Raw genomic sequence first — 14,185 nt, 5'->3', positions numbered from 1 at the left:
ACATCGTTAAAATTTCACCTTCTCAAAATCTAGCTATAATGAAAAGCATAAGCTGATGAAGAAATTGCTTGTAATCTATAGCTGTACAACTGTACAAAACAACTGTCGAGGACAAACTTATACAAAAATAGCCTGGCCAAAATTCCAAGCAATGCTCAATTCCCAATTTAGCCGACTAAATTGAATCCTTCTTATAACGCAGAAGCAGCACAAACATCAGTTATGATGATGGGCCGTATTATTTGAGACAGCAGAAAATCTCTAAATTGAAACACCTTTATGTTTTAGCCTGCCAAACATGGTAGATGGCAGCTGATAAAGCCAAACAACGAACATTGCCCTGAAAGCTACTCTGCTGTTATATATGCAAACATAACCATGGCAGCTCTTGACTCCAAGAACGAAAACCCCTGTAACTGTTACAAAGACACGATGGGGCAGTAGAAGAAAGCAGACTAAAAGTTTGAGAATAATCAAAAGAAAGTTGGGCAAAGTTCAATTCCTTTGATGCTAATGTTGTTAAACTCGAATCGAATAACTCGGCTCAACAATAGTTTTGCCATCCGAGGCTGTTAAAAGTTCAAAAGTTTACCTTCACGTTTGTAAATTACTAGTATTTTCAAGTATTTTTGTAAACTTCTACTCTATTTAATTATTTTTATTGTAAGGACAACTTTTCTAGGATATGGAATTTCTACATGCTTGGACGATGTCAAATATGCATCAAAGATTTCAACAACATGCTAAAATCCTGCTCATTGAACTCCAGAAAATTGTAGGCACCAAACCAAAACAATCAACAACATTATTGTTGAGATTACATCTGTAACATTATTAATTTCCTCTCCCTGTAACAGTCTCACCAAATTAAAGACAAAGTAAATCGACTCCTTTTTGTGCAAAGCAGTTGCAACTGTCTCTCATGACACTCTTGATTTGGTGGAAGTATATCGTTTTCACTTCCGGGGAATACATCATAACCATGACCTATATCCTGCAGTGTATCGTTTCTCTGAATATTTCTTTTCTGCTCCATCTTCCTGTAGCAAAAATTCCTTACTTGAGGTCAAAATTGAAAATTCTTGATTGAACCAACGGGAGTAACATGCATATTAATTCCATCACCAACACCACGCTCATAATAAAACCACGAATTGACATTCCAAAATTCTGACAAAATTAAGCACACCTTTTAATTTCCACTTTCAGGTTTGAGCCCCTTTTTTTAAAATTTTTTTCTATTAAGGAAAAGTTGAGATTTAAGAAGCAGAGAGACGAAGTATGGGGGATTGAGTGCAAGACATGTCTCTCACTATGAGAGGAAAATTCTCTCTGTCTTAGAGAGAGAAAGTCTCCCCCAGTGGGTGTGTATCTTCTTCGAAACTTTCAAAATATCAAAAATGGAAAGAACTAGGAGGGAAGCTACGTAACTTTCCTTCTATGGCAACCTTTTGATTCCGTCATCTTTTTAATATTCGAGACAGGATCAGCTGGTACTGGAGCTGGGTGGAGGTATCGGAGATCTGCTGGTCTTGGATCTGAGCTGGACTGGTAGCTCTCTGGTAATCTTCGAGTGTGGTCTGTGGAAGAAGGCTATGGATTGTATAGAGGAGGTTCTCAGAAGGTTCAAACTATCAGATGGGGAAAGAGCAGGTGTTAGTCTTGATGATGAGGAACTGGCTCCTGGCGTGGAGGAGTGTAAGCTGAGTTTAATTGGAAAGATCTGGGGGGATAAGCAAGCAAATGTTGGTGGTATAAGGAATTTTGTCGGTAATATGTGGTCACAGGTAAGGATTGGGAAGGTGGTGGAGATTGGACGCAATCTGTTTCAGTTTGTGTTTGAAAAGGAGAAGGATATGGTGGGAATAATGAATAAGAGGCCATGGATTTTTGATGGTCAACCTCTAGTCTTACGTAAGTGGGAAATAGGAGTGGAGGAGGATGAGGAGGCGTTGAGTAAGTCGGTAATTTGGGTCCAGATGTGGAATGTCCCCTTACATTGGGTGACAAAGGAGGTTGGTAGGAAGTTGGGGAGTATTTTTCCTGGTGTGGAGGATGTGATTATTCCCCAGGGGGGAGGGAAGGATGGTAAACACATCAAAGCTCTAGTGGAGATAGATTTAGGTGCTCCTTTACCAAGAGGGGTTATGGTTAAGTATCGTGGGCTGAGGAGATGGATTGAGTTTAAATATGAGAAATGTCCGGATTTTTGTTTTTCCTGTGGATTGATTGGGCATATTGAGAGAAACTGCAACCAGAGGGGGTTGAACAGGGAAGGAGAGGCTCAGTTTGGGAACTGGATGAGGGCAAGCTATCCTAGAAGTCCTAATAAGAAGTATAGGAATGGGAGGGACTTTTGTAGGGCAGAGGGTGAGGAGCGTCAGGACCAGGATGGGTGGAGTGGTTGTGGTCCTAGTAGTAAGCTGTTGTTAACTTACACGGCAGACTTCCATCAGGGGGAGGAAGGTTGTTGGGCAGGGGGGGTGAGTAATAAAGGTGTGGGCGTGGAAATTGGGGCTGAGGCTGGGGGTAGTGGGAAGGAGGAGGGAGGAAGGAACTTAGGGGGAAAGGAGGGGAATGTGGGGGTGCAGGGGGCTAAGGAGGTAGGATTGCAGGGTTTGGGGGATGTGATTGAACAGGGGAAGGCTAGGGGAGAGGAAGAACTGAGGGAGCTGCTGGAGGGCAAGCCTGGTAAGGATGGAGTGGAAGAGGGGGCAGATTTTATGTGGATTGATGGTATGAAGGGGGGAGTTAAGGCTATGGAGGAAGGCCTGGGGGTTCGAGAGACAGTGGTAGAGAATAAGGAATCTGAGCAAAAGGGGGGAAGGGGTAAAGGGGTTCACAGGGCTAATAAGAGTTGGAAGAGGTTGGTCCTTGAGATGAGCAAAAGGAAACCACTGGGGGAGGTTAATAGGGATGATGGTGATAATGGGAAGGGGAAAAGGAAAATGGAGGAACAGGTAGGGAAGGAAAATCATAAAAAGAGTAAAACAGGGGTGGAGTAGTATGTGGGGTTAGCTGACTGTGAGGGGATGGAGTCCACCCTAAATGGGGCTCCACATGCCCAATGAGAGCTGTGGTGTGGAACTGTCGAGGCGTGGGGAGTTCCTTGACAGTTCCCCAGCTTAAGGAGTCTATCAAGCTCCACTCTCCATCTTTGGTGTTTTTAGCAGAAACAAAAAAGAAAAAAAGTTATTTGAATACTGTGAAGCAAAAGACACAATTTGATCACCTTTTTGTTGTTGATCCTGTGGGATTGGCAGGGGGCTTGGCTGTGATGTGGAAGAAGGAACTCCTGGTTAAAAAAGTGCTATTTTCAAGTTTTACCATCGAATTGCTAATAGATGATAAGGAAGCTGAGGTAGAGTGGTGGTGTGTCTGTGTGTATGCTAGTACAGATGTTAGGATTAGGAGGGAGCAGTGGAAGGTAATAGCCAGGAGAAGTTGTCTGTGGGGGGATGCTTGGGCTATTATGGGTGATCTGAATGACATTACTTCTAATGCTGAAAAGTGGGGGGGAGGCTCAGGTCTGAGGCGAGTTTCCTGGATTTTAATGATTTCATCAATGAAAATGAGTTACAGGATATTGGGTTTGAAGGGGTTCCCTGGACCTGGTGTAATAATTGGGACAGTGAGGGAGAGGTAAAAGAAAGGATTGATAGAATCCTGGGAAGTAGAGGCTGGATAAGGAGGTTTGAGAAGGCCAAATGTATCCATGTGGAATCTGAGGCATCTGATCACTGTTTATTGGTGTTGGATACTAAACCAGCTGAGAGGAGGTGGAGAAGGAGGTTTATGTTTGATAGGAGATGGTTGAGGCAAAGGGATGTTGGGGAGGTGGTTGAAAAGGCATGGGGAGAACACCAGGAGGGATCCAGGATGTTTAAGGTTCAAAGGAAAATCAAGCAAGTTCGTATGAATTTGCTCAGCTGGAGTAGGCAGTGTTTCTGTAACTCAAAAAAATGGATAAGGCAGGTGAAGGGGGAAATACAAGAGGTTAAAGAGATAAAGGGTGAGGGGTATAGGATCAAGTTAGCTAATCTGAAGAGGCAGTTGGCTGAGGCATATAAGAAAGAGGAGATTTACTGGAGTCAAAAGGCTCGAGTAGATTGGTTGAAGGAAGGGGACAGAAATACCCAATTCTTTCATGCGAAGGTGTCTGGTAGGAGGTGGTGGAACAGGATTGGTGTGTTGAAGGGTAGGTCTGGGGATTGGTGTAAGAGTGAAGATGAGACATGTCAGGAGATATCAGATTATTTCCAGCAAATTTTTACTACTCAGAACCCTGAGGATTTTGCTGAGATTCTTGAGTGTGTTCCACAGACCATCACTGAGGAGATGAATAGGGAGCTTACCAGGAATGTTTCAGAACAAGAAATCAGTAAAGCAGTCTTCTCGATGCATCCTCACAAGTCTCCAGGACCTGATGGTATGTCTCCAATCTTTTTCCAAAAATTCTGGCCTATTCTTAAGTCTGATATTGTCTGTGCTGTTGACAGTTTTTTCCATTCTGGCCACCTGCTCAAATCTGTTAATGAGACGCTTATTAGTCTGATTCCTAAATCAAATACTGCTAGTTCCATTTACGAATTTAGACCTATAAGTTTGTGCAATGTCCTTTACAAAATCATTTCCAAAGTTCTCACTAACAGGTTCAAATATGTCTTGAGTGCATGTATTAGTAGTTCTCAGTCTGCTTTTGTTCCTGGGAGGCAGATTTTGGATAATGTTCTGATAGCTCATGAGTGCATCCACTTTCTGAAAAATAAGAGGGTGGGCAGGGATGGTTATATGGCGATCAAATTAGATATGTCAAAAGCTTATGATAGGGTAGAGTGGAAATTTTTGGCAAAAATGATGATGAAAATGGGATTCTGTCCTAAGTGGATTCAGTGGGTGCTGGAATGTGTCTCTAGTGTTACCTACTCCATTAATTTTAATGGTGAGAAGAGGGGGTATATCAAACCAACAAGAGGGCTGAGGCAGGGGGACCCTCTTTCTCCTTATTTGTTCCTGATCTGTGCTGAGGGGTTTTCCTCTCTGCTGCAGAAAGCAAGGTTGCAGGGTAAGTTGACTGGGTTGAGGATTGCTAGAGGGGCGCCTAGCCTATCACACTTGTTTTTTGCAGACGATTCTCTGGTTTTCTGTAAGGCAAATGCTGGGGAGGCTAGGCAGATTATGAGAATTCTGGAGGTATATAAACAAGCTTCTGGTCAAGTTGTGAATATAGAGAAATCCTCTCTATTCTTTAGTAAAAATATAGGCAGTAGACTGAAGGATGGAATTATGAGGGAACTTATGGGAATGAGGCTTGCTATTCACAGCAGATATCTGGGGTTGCCTCTACCCATTGGAAGATCAAAAAGGCATGCATTCGAGTTTATTAGGAATAAAACACTGGAAAGGTTGCATGGTTGGAAGGAGAGGTTATTGAGTCAGGCAGGAAAAGAGGTTTTGCTTAAATCTGTGATCATGGCCCTTCCTACGTATGTCATGTCTTGTTGTTTGTTGCCAAAGGATTTGTGCAGAAGAATTTGCTCAGAGATGGCTAAGTTTTGGTGGGGGCAGAAAGGGAATGAACAGAAGTTACATTGGCTAAGCTGGGGAAAATTATCAGAAGTGAAAACAGAAGGAGGCCTTGGTTTCAGGGATCTCCATGAGTTTAATCTGGCTTTGTTAGCAAAACAACTATGGAGGATTGTAACCAGGCCTACTCTGTTGGTGAGTCAGGTTATCAAAGCCAGGTACTTCAAGGGGTCCTCTCTATGGGTGATGGAAAGCACTGGCACTGACTCATGGTGCCGGAAAAGCTTACTAAGGCCAAGGGAAATTTTAGAGGTTGGACTAAGGAAGAGAGTGGGGGATGGGAAATCTATCAGTATTTGGGAGGATAGATGGCTTCCTAATTCAACAGATGGGAAAGTTAAATCTAAGAGGAAGGAGGGGTTGGGTATATCCTGTGTGTGTGAGCTTATTCAGGAAGGGAGGTGGAGGAAGGAGTTGATTGGGCAGATGTTTGAGGAGCAGGAAGGGAAGGAAATACTGCGGATCCCATTGAGTGTATATGGAAGGAAGGATGCTGTATATTGGAGTCAGTCCAGCTCTGGGGAGTACACAATAAAATCTGGTTACAGGTTGGCAAGAAGTCTTAGTGGGAAGAGGGATATTGGGGGGATGGGGGCTGAATCAACCAGTAGGAGGAGGTGTACTTCACAGGGTTGGAGTTTTCTATGGGGGCTAAAAGTCAAGCATAAGCTGAAGCATTTCATCTGGAAGTGTTTACAGGGGATTTTACCTGTAAATGCTGTTATCAATGAAAGATGTGCTAAGGGGGACTCTGTCTGTAAATGTTGTGGGGAGTACCCGGAAACTATTGAACATCTACTGTTTTTCTGTGAAAATGCTATGGCAATTTGGAAGGCAGCACCTGTAAGCTGAGTGGGATTGGAGTATTTGAGGAATAATTTTGGGCACTGGTGGGAGGAGATGAGGGAAGTCAGGGGTATGGAAAGTGGTCAGGAGAGAATTGAGTTGACTGTGAATGTGTTGTGGCAAATCTGGAAGTCCAGGAACAGAAGGCAGTTCGAGGACAAAGGAATGGATCCAATGACAGTTGTAAGTAAAGCAACAAGGGAGTGGAGGGAGTTTCAGGAGGCACAGGGCGTGGATGGGGATAATAGTAGTCATATGAACTGTGGAATGGAGGGGATGGGAGGATGGAAGGAACCTGAGGGGGGCTGGGTTAAATTTAATTCTGATGCAGCTGTGCAGCAGAAGACTGAAAGAGCTGGTTGGGGGATGATTGCCAGGGACTGTCTTGGAAATGCCTTGGGTGCCTGGGCCGTGCCTAACACATGTTGCTCTAGTGCGAAACAGGAGGAAGCTTTGGCCTTAAGAGCTGCTATGCTAATGGCAAAACAGCAGGGTTGGAAAAGAGTGGTGTTTGAATCAGATTGCAAGCATCTCATAGATAGCATAAATAGGGGGGATGGGGATTCTGAGATAGCAACTATTTTGTTAGATATTGATAGCTTAAAGTCTAACTTCTACAAATGTTGTTTTTCCTTCACAAGGAGGATGAACAACTCTGTTAGTCACTCCTTGGCAAAACTAGCCTTAAAGATGGATGATACTGCTGAATGGAAGGTGATCTTCCCAGCTTGGCTGCTTGAATTGCTTCAAGCAGATTGTAGGGGCAGTTGCTCCATTAGTGTGTAATTTGTTTTTGGTATATACAAGAATGTTGCCGTTTGGAAAAAAAAAAAAAAAAAAGTATGGGGGATTAGAATTCAAGATTTCTAGTTCATGGACTTTCAATTTTGATCACTAAACTAAGGGCTCTCAACGAGTGTGCTTAGATATTGCCCAAGTGGCCTCACACACACAGTGATTTATCAATTGCTGTTCTCTCATCTTGATTAATGAGTTTGACATCATGGAGGACTTAAGCTGTTCTACTACCACTAGTTTCATGCGATTGTTTTACTCTCTTCTGCGAAGGGATGACGAAATGGGACGGATGGCTATTGAAGATCCTGATAGTTAACTTGTTTTGGCCACCATGTTTTATGATTCTCATTTTCAATTCACTTATTACTCGCTTGGAAGAAACTGGGGAGGGGCTCAAAGCTCCTGAAAATTGTGTGTTGGAATCGTGAAAAAGTTTTACTGGGGAGTACAAGCCTTTTTACAACCAAAACTGCAAAACTCTGGACCAAAACCGAAACAAATTAGCGAAATCTAAAGAAATGCTACCATTTATTAAGCAAGCGGAAGAAGAATGGTACGAAAGTTCTAACAAATTAATTGGATGGAAAATTATAGGTCTGTGGATCTTTAACATCGAATAACACTTTATCACTGTTCTGCTCTTTAGAAAAAAAAAAAACAATGAGAGAGGGTCTGAGTCTAAGAATTGAAAAATCAAACCAAAAATGATATCTTATAAACAACATCTCAAAACCCATAAGCCATTGCTTACTGAGTGAGTATTGTAATTTGCGAAATTGATAAAATTGAAATTGATTTCTTTTTTTCCACCAAGGCTAAAATAAGCACAATGAAAAAGCTTATCAATTATTGTTCTAACTCTTTTTTGGTAAATGATGTGGGAACGACCTCAATTGTATTTGTCAACGGATTTTTTTTTAAACTACTACTATTTACTAGACTTTGGCTAATTGAGTAATTTCTCCAAATTTCATAAGATCATTACTTTAAAAGACCTTCTGTCCCCAAAATTTTATTGATGGATCTTAATCGTTTATCTTAACAAGATAAAGAAAACGGTTACTCGTAAATGCTACATATAAACAAAATCTTCGGTCAAATTTTACTGATAGCAACTCTCATAAGAAATTCGTAAATCTCAATCACTAAACTCACTGAAAATTGTCTTTCCTTTTGCAATTCACTTACCGTGGAATTCTTTCTTATTCTTTTTCGATTTAGATCACTACTATTTGAATTTTACAAAATAATAAAAAAGAAACCTATTATTTCAAAAAAAAAATGCCAACACTGATCTATAAATTTCTTCAGGCCTCTTAATTTGGGGTCAAAAGCCCACCATTCACACGCTTCACTGACGATAGTTTTTCTCGGACTCTGACCTTAGTAAGAGCCCATGGAGGCCTTAAAAGTTAAGGCTGTCGTTTATCAAAAGGCAGCCCAAAATGTTATTGGGAGCCCCACAAACTTGCCCCAGCATCCCAAAGGCCTCCCCACTCTCCCCACCTTCATCTCCCCTTTGCCTGAAAATATAAGCCAACAAAAACAGTCACGGAATCAAATAATCAAGGCATTGTCACAACAAACTGAAAAGGGTCCTTTTGTTTTGAGCAGAAAGTTTAAGTTTTATTCATTCTTTACGTAGATTTTTCCATGGCAGCAGTTAAAGGATGCCAATTTTCTGCTTCTTTATCAGGGAGCTGTTATGTAATGCGCCCTCGTCTTCATCGATTTTCAGTAAAGATCCCATTTTTTGATGGCCCATTAAGGTCTAGATTGGTTTCTCTTTGTTGTCATAATCCCAACCCGGATTCTTTTATTGTGGATCTAACTGTACCCTTGTCAAAGAACCCGACCCATCTGCCGGATGATTGTCCACAGGCCTCTGCTTCTTCTCCTTCCTCTGCCATTGATTTTCTCACCTTGTGCCACCGTCTTAAGGTACTATTTTTGAGTTTTTTTCTTTTTTCCAATAAAGCCAGTGGAGAATACGATGCTGATTGTGCTTCCTATTGATTATGCACATTTCTTGCAAATTACTTTGTCATAAGAAAATGTAAAACCTTTTCTCTTTTTTTTTACTGTTGTTGGAATGCTTTTAGCTAACCAGAAATCGGGTGATGTTTTTGTACGAGGGTGGTGACGCTGTTAAGTTGAATGTGTAGGTAACAAGCTGAAAAGCCTCAAGTGGTTACGTTTTGGTGTAGAATTTAGGAGTACCCATTCTACTAGGTGGGATTTTTGGCACTACTAGACTACCTACAAGGCATTTACAGAATATGCAGTCAGGTTGGCGTTAGGCAACTGATTAGTACAGCTACGGGGGGTATATGTAGGTTTTGGCCATAGTATCTAGTGATATAGTGCATATGTTTTGTAGGGGTTGAAGAAACATGGAATTTGTGAGTAAAGTTTCTTCACCTTGCAAAGGCGCTATTCTTAGGGAGTAAGATATGTATGCACTAGGCAGTTGAAATTAAGAGTCTGAGCGTGATTGTGCTGAATACATTGGCTGTAGTTGAATTTAATACGGTTTGTACTTTTATTTATTTATGATGTGAAATCTGGGAGAAGGATTGAGTAGTTTTGTCTCCTCGAGACATGCTTGATTTCGAAGGTGGTAGCTTTCTGAATATGTGAGAGATGAAGTCACTTGAGTTTGGGATGCCAAGTAATTGGGTTTTAGAAAAAGAATTAAAAGCTAGGACATTCTGGATGGGTTGCTCTGGAAAGGGATTTTATTTTATTTTTTTGGTTGCTTGTTTGTAGATATTTGAGTTGTGGTAAAGAAGGAAAACAATTGAAACTCAGAAGAACCAATTTACCTGGGAACCACTATTTTTAAGACCTACTTCAGAGTACAAAGCTTTTTACTAGAAGTAATATTGCCTTTAAATAATGCTTGTAGACGTGTTTATAGTATTCCACAAACACAGAGAGCAAACTCTTAACATATCTGTCTCACTCTAGACCACAAAGAGGAAGGGATGGATTAACCATGGCATAAAGGGCTCTGAGTCCATTGCAGATCATATGTACCGAATGGCCTTGATGGCTTTGATAGCCAGTGACCTTCCTGGTGTCAACAGAGAAAGGTTGAGCCTTGCCAAAATTAGCATATTACTCATTAGTTAACTTGGTATCTGTTATCTATTATTCATTTTTTGTACATCCTCTTAATCTGGTCTTTTATTCATTCCAAACAGGTGCATCAAGATAGCGATTGTTCATGATATTGCTGAAGGTACTTCATTTTCTGACATCTGAGCTCTGACAGTATGAATTCCTTCCCTGCTGCATCTACTGTAACTTCTTACTAGGCTCCTATATATTTGTTGAGCTTTATAAGGTATTTGGGTGTTAAAATGTTAGTACCTAGGCTCCACATAATAATTCTTGATTTTTGAGAAAATTATGTAAAGCAGAGCATCATTTTGCTATATTAGAGAAACTATATGTTGATTGCTCTGAGAGGAGCATGCAGTAATTTGGCTTGAATCAAAGACTTCCTTTTCTTATTGTTATTAATTCCAAAAATATATGGAATCATTGGTTCTCATGATTCTCAGGTCCTTCTCGTGCACAAGCTCTATTACTCAGTTGGGGTACTAGATTTCTGCAAAATAAGTATAAAAAGCCTAAATACTTGGAGAACTGAACACTAACCAATTGTGGTTTCCAATTTTGTTGCCAATTGTGTATTCTATTTTAAGGAGAGTAAGCCTGAAAGCTCTGCAACTGAGCATCATTACCCAAGATGGATCGGAAATGTAACCTGATCCTTTCTATTCGAATAAGCTACTATATAAAGCATGTTAGTTTCTTCATTTGATAGATTTCATGGATTGATGCAAATCAACTTCCAGTGCTGATTTTCCATGCCTTGCCATACTGATTTTCCACGCTTGCCATGAGCATGAGCAAATGCAGTCAGTATCTTGATAAATTTGTTGTTGCTTATATTTTCTTTCCTCTCGTAGTACCATCAATTTCTTTGGCCTGGCTACCCAACTCTTTTTCAACATTTTTGAGCTCTAAAGCTTTGAGCTCTGCTTTTTATTGTTTCACAGCTATTGTTGGAGACATAACTCCATCTGATGGTGTGCCAAAGGCAGAAAAAAGCAGACTGGAGCAGGCTGCTTTGAATGAAATGTGTGAGATTCTTGGTGGAGGAATTAGGGGTATTAATTAACACTTGGGATAGATTACCAATTTTTGTATGTTGTGTCCTATCAATCAAACACAATATTTTCTTTTGTGTCTTTGCAGCTGAAGAGATTAAAGAACTCTGGGAAGAATATGAAAACAACTCTTCTTTAGAAGCCAATCTTGTTAAAGATTTTGACAAAGTATGTAGCCCCTTGCATTTGATTTATTGTCTCGTTTGCATAAAGAATCTGTTGTAATTACTTGTGACACTTTCAGTCTTTTATTTTTATTTTTTTTTTCCCCTGAACCATTTCATATCTTTAACAGGTTGAAATGATTCTGCAGGCGCTGGAGTATGAAACAGGTTAATTTTAATTCATGAAAGTTGTGCTAACTATTTATTTGACTAAATTATTTTCATGATATTGTTACCTGAGCTCTTAACAAAGATGTTCTTCAAAGAGTAATTTGTTACTCCATTAGTCCACTTCATTGTTAAATTTTGGATTCTTGAATAGCTCGTCTAAATTTTTGAAGGTTCTTAAACATTTACCAGATGGTAATGAGTTCATTGCACAAGTAGAAAATGCTGGATTTTGTACACCAAAAATAATTAGTGTTGCTTATTTTTACAATTGAATCATGTGATATCTCTTATCTGGTGTTAAACTGTTGCAGAGCATGGGAAGGTCTTGGATGAGTTCTACCTGTCAACTGCTGGTATATCTTTCATTTCCTTGCACATTAGCATATGAACAACAATTTCATCTCTTTTAAGTCACAAGTACAGCCAGTCAATTTGATCTTGCTTCGTGATTTTCATCCGCATGCAGGGAAAATCCAGACTGAAATAGGAAAGAGTTGGGCAGCAGAGATCCATGCCAGGAGGAATTCAAGATTGAAGAACAAGCTCAATTGACAATCTTGTTCATAGGCATTTTTGTCTCACTTTTGGCCTTGCCTTTGCCTACTTTTTGGCTCGAGGTCGCCTCAACTGCTCTAACCGTTCATACTCCAACAAGGGATGACTAAATTGTAGTTAGATATTGAGGTTTAACCACAGATAGAGGTGGCATGATGCCCTTGATTGCCCACCGAGTCACCAGGGCTCCTTTTTTTTTTTTTTTTTTTTATCATAGTAAGACCACCATGTAGCATGGTCTACCAAGAGTAGCTGGCTTCTTATCAGCCAATTTTCTTCTCAGATGGAGAATGTGGTCTGATGTATTACTGAAACATACCATTACCAGAGCCTGCATTATTTTCTGACTCGTAAATGAACTGTCATTCTTAACAAATTAAATGCAATAATGAGTTGTTAAGCATGTGAATCATCATACGAAAGTAAGAGAACTGACAGTTGAATTTTGGCAATTATGTGTTCGACAAACTAAATTAGTATTAAACCTTTCACCTGTTATGGAATACTCCTTAATTAAAATAAACCTCCCTTGTTGATGACATTGATGCAGAATTGTTCAACGATGCATTCGTGACATGGTGCAGAATCCTGGTCCACTGCGGATGGATCCATTGTCTTGATAACGAAAAGTCCAATTGGTTATAAAACAGCGCTCTGCTTCAATCAAGTCCATCAAAAATGTCCCAAATTCTTTGCCATGGTTTTCCAATTTTGTGTTAATTCACTGTATACAAGATCACTTATTTGGCGAGAAATGAACTGGATGGTAAGAGAAAGAGATGATTTTGGAAGAGGGATAGATTGAATAGTACGAGGAAGGAATTGTAAGTAAGAGGTTGTGGATTCAAGATCTTTCACTTACATTTATAAAAAAAAAAATTAAAAAGAAGAACGTCTATCTTATCTTTCTTTCTTTCTTTTTTTTTTTTGACAATATTGGCAGACTTGAAGATTAATATGTCAATAAAGAACCCACATCAAAATTAGAAGTGCATCCATTCTTGGGAAACAAAATTGTTGGTGCAGGCAATTAGACGTGCTTACAAATATGAGATACCTTTCTGCCACAAAAGTTGACATGGTGCAGAATATGAGATACGAGACTTCTTCCACGTCTAGATATTTCGTAAAATGCTTAGGAAAATTTTATATTAAATGGCATACTGAGTTAAGCGGGATGACTCGTCTTTTTTTATTACAGTGTAATTCTCATATTTATATTTATTGCTTAAAAAAAAATATCGCGATTTCACGATTGCTCTCTGTAGGTGGATTCGCAAAGAGGGGAAATAGAAAGAGAAGATATTTTCGAAGAATATGAGATAAAGAAAAGTTTCTACTCAAAGGGGCAGCGTCTGGGTCAAAAGCGTGGCCTGGGTCAAAAGCATTTTGTTTCTTCCTTTTGTTTTAGGGTTCATGAGAGCATATTTTGTAGGCATCCACACAAGAGAATGATTGGTTCTACTCTTTTAAAAAGTAGCAGCATAAGATCATCTTCTAATTTGTTTTTCTGTCAAATTATCGAATCACATTTAGATGTTAAAGTTGGATTAGCATGTAAACTTGGCATAGGGTTACATGGATTAGATGTTTATTAAAGTTGCATTAGCATGTAACTATGATTACATAGGCGTTGAGCCCGTGATTATTGACTGACAACTTTTGTGTTTCACGGGATTAATATATGGCTGATGAGAGCCGTAAGACTTGGGAGTAGAAGAAGTGTTCAAGGGACACAACCCACTACCGCTTGATGGGGTATTCTGAGGATTTTTTCAGGATGCAAACTTGCAATGAAAATTGTTCTTATGAGTTGATTTGACTCCTTCATAAATTTGGTAGCTTCCAAGGGGTTTCTTCTTTTGGTTATAGAGCCAAAAATCA

The 14,185-nt window shown here is 39.9% G+C and overlaps 3 protein-coding genes across 5 annotated transcripts; all 3 read left to right on the top strand.

The window, feature by feature from the left end:
• Positions 1-3,067: 3,067 nt before the first annotated feature.
• Positions 3,068-6,438, top strand: LOC140016590 (uncharacterized). The gene is made up of 2 exons (XM_072070156.1): positions 3,068-3,427; positions 3,583-6,438. Exons 1-2 carry the CDS (start codon positions 3,068-3,070, stop codon positions 6,436-6,438), a joined length of 3,216 nt encoding a protein of 1,071 aa, XP_071926257.1.
• Positions 6,439-6,486: 48 nt separating this feature from the next.
• On the top strand, positions 6,487-7,218 carry LOC140016589 (uncharacterized). Its single transcript, XM_072070155.1, has one exon. It carries the CDS (start codon positions 6,487-6,489, stop codon positions 7,216-7,218), a length of 732 nt encoding a protein of 243 aa, XP_071926256.1.
• Positions 7,219-8,759: 1,541 nt separating this feature from the next.
• On the top strand, positions 8,760-12,701 carry LOC140016645 (uncharacterized). 3 transcript variants are annotated; one of them, XM_072070216.1, is made up of 8 exons: positions 8,761-9,171; positions 10,201-10,325; positions 10,437-10,474; positions 11,301-11,411; positions 11,500-11,579; positions 11,707-11,743; positions 12,058-12,099; positions 12,213-12,701. In XM_072070216.1, the coding sequence occupies exons 1-8, from the start codon at positions 8,884-8,886 to the stop codon at positions 12,296-12,298; spliced, it is 807 nt and encodes a 268-aa protein (XP_071926317.1). In that variant the 5' UTR covers positions 8,761-8,883; the 3' UTR covers positions 12,299-12,701. The 3 variants fall into 3 exon arrangements, with proteins under 3 accessions (XP_071926318.1, XP_071926317.1, XP_071926319.1); XM_072070217.1 differs by lacking the exon at positions 11,301-11,411 and having other exon boundaries at positions 8,760-9,171; positions 12,213-12,471; XM_072070218.1 differs by lacking the exon at positions 10,201-10,325 and having other exon boundaries at positions 8,951-9,171; positions 12,213-12,471.
• Positions 12,702-14,185: the final 1,484 nt, after the last annotated feature.

Source organism: Coffea arabica, chromosome 11c (assembly GCF_036785885.1).
Source record: "Coffea arabica cultivar ET-39 chromosome 11c, Coffea Arabica ET-39 HiFi, whole genome shotgun sequence".
NCBI classification, from domain to species: Eukaryota; Viridiplantae; Streptophyta; class Magnoliopsida; order Gentianales; family Rubiaceae; genus Coffea; species Coffea arabica.
This window is presented reverse-complemented; position numbering and strand designations above follow the sequence as displayed.